The sequence below is a fragment of the Hylobates moloch genome, unplaced genomic scaffold (assembly GCF_009828535.3).
Source record: "Hylobates moloch isolate HMO894 unplaced genomic scaffold, HMol_V3 SCAFFOLD_2, whole genome shotgun sequence".
Classification (NCBI taxonomy): Eukaryota; Metazoa; Chordata; class Mammalia; order Primates; family Hylobatidae; genus Hylobates; species Hylobates moloch.
The window spans coordinates 95,809,725-95,816,671 of NW_026652277.1; the positions used below are offsets into that span (position 1 = coordinate 95,809,725).

General features: G+C 36.4%; 1 protein-coding gene across 1 annotated transcript; it reads right to left on the reverse strand.

Moving 5' to 3' along the window:
• Nucleotides 1–6,209: 6,209 nt before the first annotated feature.
• On the reverse strand, nucleotides 6,210–6,651 carry LOC116475476 (small ribosomal subunit protein eS17-like). The gene has a single exon (XM_032754390.2). The coding sequence runs from the start codon at nucleotides 6,649–6,651 to the stop codon at nucleotides 6,244–6,246; it is 408 nt and encodes a 135-aa protein (XP_032610281.1). The 3' UTR covers nucleotides 6,210–6,243.
• Nucleotides 6,652–6,947: the final 296 nt, after the last annotated feature.

Consider the following 6,947-nt stretch of genomic DNA (forward strand, 5'->3'; position numbering starts at 1 on the left):
AACATACCTGACCATTCATCCCTGTTTGTCTGAGAATGTCCTACTTTGTGCCTGATGTTCTAGTGCAATTATTAATAACACCCACTTTAACTCTCAGAAGTGTCCTGGTTTAGATGATAAATTATATAGCCACCCTACCTAAGGGCAGGGACAGAGAGTTGTGAGAAAACATAGCATATTTGGCAAAATGCGAGCAATTTATCATGGCTAGAATTCAGAATGTGAGATGGGAATTGTGAAAGATTAGAGAGCCTGGGAATAAAGTATGAAGGGCCTTGCTCCTCAGGCTAGGGTAGTTAGTTTCACTTTAAAGGTGATGGGATGTCACTAAAAAGGTTTTAAATAAAGGAGATAGTGTGGTTCTATGATGCTTTGAAAGATCACTGGCATTATTAAGAAGAATATATCTGTATGATGCAAGATTAGTAGGAGGTGGAAAAAGACCTTCATGTAGCACATATTATTCAGAGTCCAACTATGTTCTGGTGTCTTTCTAGGTTCTTAGGACACATCAGTGAACAAATTGTGTGAGATCCCTCTCCTCCTGGTGCCTTCATTCTAGTAGGGAGAGACACAGTAACAATAACCATAATAAATTAGCAAACGTAGATCAGGGTAAGAGGGATCACGGTCATGTTGTAATATTAAAAAAGGTGATGAGGGAAGAATTTAAGTTTTATATTTCAGCAAAGATCTGAAGATATTGAGGGAATCAGCTATTCAGATAGGTGAGAGGTGTGGTAACTAAAGGGCATAGCTAGTGTAAATTCCCTGAGGTGACAATGTGACTGGGAATCCCAAAGATCAGTAAGGTCGCTGATGTAGTTGGATCAGGAACAGCAAGGAGTAGATGAGGATCCCAGAGAGGCTGTGAGGGACCAGAACACTTAGGACATTTCAAGCCATCTTTAAGGAATTTGAGTTTTACTCCAAGTGGCACAAGAAGCTGTTGCAAACCTTTAAGGAGAGGAATGGCATACTATGATTTAACTTTTACAAAGATTGCCCCAGCTGATGCTTTGAAAACAAAGTTTAGGGGACAATGGGTAGTTCACAAAAGACCAGTCAGGATGCTATTACAGAGATTCAGATCAAAGATGTTCTGTAGGCAAGAGTGTGCATGGCAAATGGAGACAGTAAAAAAGCATCGATTGTGAACCTAGTCGCATACAAGATTAAATTGAAGCCAAAAGAAATGAAAGAAGAGAAAGATGCTTTACAAAGTAAAGGTCAGATTTCTCATGTGGTATAAATGATTTTGAAGATCTTTGGGCCAAATTAAAAAATGTGCATATTTCTTACAATCAGATGCTACAGAAAATACAGCGAGAGACTGACAAAATATATTAAAAATGGATTTTAATGCTCTTAGTTTAAGACATGTCAAACATACAAGTACTATTAAGTGTCCTGGGAAAAACTTAACTGTGTTTCAAAATTCAAATTCAAAATCAAATTACATTACCTTTTAAAAAAAAAGTTTGTATGGTAGCAAAAACACCATAAACAATATTAAAAAAGAGGTGTCAAACTGGGAGACTATTTGCAATACAGATTATGTGCAAAAGGGTAATCTCTCCAGTATACAAATCATTCTTACTTATTTATTTATTTATTTGAGACAGGGTCTTGCTTTGTCACCTAGGCTGGAGTGCAGTGGCACTATCACGGATCACTGAAGCTTTGACTTCCTGAACTCGATCAATCCTCTCACCTCAGCCTTCTGAATAGCTGGAATTATAGGCATGCACTACCATGCCCATCTAGTTTTTGTATTCTTTTGTAGACGCAGGTTTTTACCATGTTGCCCAGGCTGGTCTCAAACTCCCGGACCTAAGCAGTCTCCTCCCCAGGTCCACTCAAATTTCTAGGATTACAAGAATGAGCCATTCACACATCCTAAAAATAATTCTTATAATTTGATAGCAAAAATAACTCTCAAAGCCTGATAGAAAAATGGGCAAAAGCCATGAACAAACAATTCACAAAAACAGATATACAACTGTTAAACTTATGAAAATATTCTGGATTCTCTTCATAAGAGACAAAAATAATAAACTAATACTGTTGTTGCTTTTTACCTATCATATTGGCAAAAATTAATTGATGTCAGATACCATAGTGTCAATATTGTGATTTCCCCACCAGCTCCAATTCTGAGCCTATTTTTGGATCAAGGTCTTGCTGATCTAAAAGGAGATTCTTGAAGGGGGACCTGAAAAAGGCACTTCAAGAACAGTTAATAATAATGTAAAGTAATTGAAACTTGCCAAGAAAGTCAACCTTGATTCTATCATCACAAATAGACACACAAAATAGAAACTATATGAGGTGATAGGTTAATTAGGTTAATTAGTTTGGTTTTGTTAATTATTTCAGTATATACATATATCCAAACATCACGTTGTACACCTTAAATATATACAATTTTTGTATATCAATTATACCTCAATAAATTTGAGCAGGGAAAAAAGAATGTACAGTAAGTGTTTCCCCATTTGTAAATTTGATCTGTGTAAGCAGTAGATGATAGCAGTCTTTATTTCCTTTATTTTCTTTGGTTCACCTCTTATTTCAGTAGCAGCAATGCTGAACTGCTCTATGTAAGTCAGGCTTATCTCAAACTTACAGCACAACACCGGAGGCACAGATATACTTTTCTGCCTCTCGTCCTTCTCTAATGCTGTAGGAGCCTCCTTGACTCATATGCACTTCAGCCCAGAAGTACTGGAGTTAATGTTCTTGGGGGTGCCCTCAAGAAACAGGAGGTAGGAGCTAAAGGATTAATTAGCCTTTCAAGCAGAGAATTCTGTAAAGCAACTGTACATTTCAGGATGTCTGGCAGAGTCCCTTCTGTTGCACACAGCAGTAAAAATAAAAATGCACTCTTGAATTGTGTTTTCATCCTCCCCTGACTCATTCTTCTAGGTCTCTTACTTTAGCTTCTTGGGATTAATTCCCAAAGAAACTACTAAACTTCCACAGCAGGATTTTAAGGAGAGCCCCCCAAAACACTCTTCATAGTCTACCTTCATTTTGTCCTTTTAGAAAACTATTTTTCACTATAACAAAACTGAAAACTTTTAATATCTAGACCTAAACAGAAAAAGTATGCTGTTCCTTGTTCTAGATGAATTTTCCTAATTTGTTGTACATCCCTATATAAGCATAAGGAATGAATTTTATTACCTTTATTGTACCATTTTCTCTCTCTGAAAGAGAGAGAGAGAGAGAGGTTCAAATAGGCATTTCTTAAAAATAACAAAAACAAATGGTCAACAGGTATATGAAATAAATGTTCAAGGTCATTATCATCAGAATTATATATATAGAGAGAGAGACAGTGAGAGAGAGATTTATATTTATTATGTTAAAAACATTTAATATGCGACCAACCCTCTTCACAAATTTCTAAGTGTACAATACCTAAGTGTTGACTATAAGTACAATGACACACAGCAGAGCTGTAAAGTTTATTTATTTTGCTTCATATAAACTTTATGCTAATTGAGTAGTGATCCTCATTTCCCCCTCCTCTCAGCCTCCAGTTACTACCATTCCACTCATTGATTCTATCCATTTGACTATTTTAGAGATCTTGTATGACTGGACTTATGCAGTATTTGTCTTTCCACAGCTGGCTTTCAACACCCCTTCATGTTAAAAACTCTCAATAAACTAGGTATTGATGGAACATATCTCAAAATAATAAGAGCTATTTATGACAAATACACAGCTTATACCATGCTGAATAAGCAAAAACTGGAAACGTTCCCTCTGAAAACCAGCACAAGACAAGGATACCCTCTCTCACTACTCCAATTCAACATACTATTGGAAGTTCTGGCCACAGCAGTCAGGTGAGAGAAAGAAATAAAGGATATTCAGTTAGGAAAAGAGGAAGTCAAATTGTTTCTGTTTGCAGATGACATGTTTGCTTATTTGGAAAATCCCATAGTCTCAGCCCAAAATCTTCTTAAGCAGATAAACAACTTCAGCAAAGTGTCAAGATATAAAATCAATGTGCAAAAATCACACGCATTCCTATACACCAATAACAGACAAACAGCAAAATCATGAGTGAACTCCCATTCACAATTGCTACAAAGAGAATAAAATACCTAGGAACAGAACTTATAAGGGATGCGAAGGACCTCTTCAAGGGGAACTACAAACCACTGCTCAAGGAAATAAGAGAGGACACAAACAAATGGAAAAACATCCCATGCTCATGGATAGGAAGAATCAATATCATGAAAATGGCCCTACTGCTCAAAGTAATTTATAGATTCAATGCTATACCAATCAAGCTACCATTGCCTTTCTTCACAAAGTTGAAAAAAACTGCTTTAAATTTTACATGGAACTAAAAAAAAGCCCACATAGCCAAGACAATCCTAAGCAAAAAGCACAAAGCTAGAGGCATCACGCTACCTGACTTCAAACTATACTACAAGGCTACAGTAACCAAAACAGCATGGTACTGGTATCAAAACAGATGTATAGAAAAATGGAACAGAACAGAGGCCTCAGAAATAACACCACACATCTATAACTATGTGATCTTTGAAAAACCTAACAAAAACAAAAACAAGTAATGGGGAAAGAATTCCCTATTTAATAAATGGTGTTGGGAAAACTGGCTAGCCGTATGCTGAAAAGTGGAACTGAACCCCTTCCTTATACCTTATAGAAAAATTAACTCAAGATGGATTAAAGACTTAAACCATCAAAACCCTAGAAGAAAACCTAGGCAATAAGGACATAGGCATAGGCAAAGTCTTCATGAGTAAAACACCAAAATCAATGGTAACAAAAGCCAAAATTGACAAATGGGATCTAATTAAACTAAAGCGCTTCTGCGCAGCAAAATAACCTATGATCAGAGTGAACAGGCAACCTACAGAATGGGAGAACATTTTTTCAATCTATCTAAAAGGGCTAATATACAGAATCTACAAACAACTTAAGCAAATTTACAAGAAAAAAACAAAAACAACCCTATCAAAAAGGGGGCAAAGGATATGAACAGACACTTCTCAAAAGAAGACATTTATGAAGTCAACAAACATATGCAAAAAAGCTCATCATCACTGGTCATTAGAGAAATTCTAATCAAAACCACAATTAGATACCATCTCATGCCAGTTAGAATGGTGATCATTAAAAAGTTAGGAAACCACAGATGCTGGAGAGGATGTGGAGAAATAAGAATGTTTTATACTGTTGGTGGGAGGGTAAACTAGTTCAAATGTTGTGGAAGACCATGTGGTGGTTCCTCAAGGATCTAGAACTAGAAATACCATTTGCCCCAGCAATCCCATTACCAGGTATATACCCAAAGGATTATAAATCATTCTACACATGCACATGTATGTTTATTGTGGCACTATTCTCAATAGCAAAGACTTGGAACCAATCCAAATGCCCATCAATGAAAGACTGGATAAAGAAAATGTGGCACATATACACCATGGAATACTATGCAGCCATAGAAAAGGATCAGTTCATGTCTTTTGCTGGGATATGGATGAAGCTAGAAACCATCATTCTTAACAAATTAACACAAGAACAGAAAAACAAACACCTCATGTTCTCACTCATAAGTGGGAGTTGAACAGTGAGAACACATGGGCACCAGGAAGGGAACATCACACACCAAGGCCTGTTGAGGGGTGGGGGGTTAGGGAAGGGATAGCATTAGGGGAAATATCTAATGTAGATGACCAGATGGGTGCAGCAAACCACCATAGCACGTGTATACTTATGTAACAAAACTGCACATTCTGCAGGTGTATCCCAGAACTTAAAGTATAATAATAATAATAAAGAATGATTTCTTTAAGCTTCATCTGTTTTGTTTCATATTGCAGAATTTCTTTCGTTTTTTAAGCAGAATAAATAACATTTTATTTTCTTTATCCATCATCTGCTGATAGACATTTAGATTATTTCCATGTTTTAGCTATTGTGAATAGTGCTCCAACAAACATAAGAATTCTAAGATTTCTTTGAGATCCATTTTCAACTCTTTTGGATAAATACTCAAAAGCGGGAACATATGGTAGTTCTATTTTTATTTTTTTGAGAAACCTCCATGCTATTTTCGTAGCAGCTGAACCATTTTGCAATTCCTCCAACAGTGTGAAAGGGTTTCAATTTCTCCATATTCTTTTTTTTTTTTTTTTTTTTTTTGCTGTTGTCCCAGATTTATTGAAAATAATACAGCACTACAGAAAAAATTCAAACAGGTCCCCGAGGCATTTTGAAATTCATCCCAACTGTAGGTTGAGTGACCTCAAGGTTGGACAGACTGCCAAAGTCCAAAAGCTTCAGCATTTCCTTAGTGTCAGCATCTACTTCAATTATCTCCTGATGCAAGGCTGAGACCTCAGGAACATAATTGTCTCTCCTTTCTCTCTCCTCCTCCTGCAGCTTGATGGAGATACCCCTTACTGGGCCTCTCTGAATCCGCTTCATCAGATGTGTGACATAGCCTGCTATCTTGTTGCGGAGCTTTTTGCTGGGGATAATGGAGATCTCCTCGCACACGCACTTGTTCATGTAGAAGTCGTTGCCCAGGTGCGTGTAGTACTTTTCTATGATGACTCTGGCCGCCTTCTTCACGGTTTTGGTGCGAACGCGGCCCATGTTAGCGGGTCCTTGGTCCTCCATATTCCTGAATACACTTTTTGTCTTTTGTTTTTTGATAGTGTCTATTTATCCTGTCAGCTATAAGATGATATATTGTAATTTTGATTTCATTTATCTGATTATTAATGATATTGTGCATTTTTAAAATATACCTGTTTACCATTTGTATGTTTTTTAAAGAAATGCCTATTCAAGTCCATTTTTATTGGGTTATTTTATCTTATTGACTTGTAGGAATTCCTTATATATTTTGGAAATATTTTTATTATCAGATATTTGGTTTGTAAATATTT

Excerpts from the sequence above, each read along its gene's own strand:
- LOC116475476 (XM_032754390.2), bottom strand. The coding sequence starts at position 6,651 with ATGGGCCGCGTTCGCACCAAAACCGTGAAGAAGGCGGCCAGAGTCATC.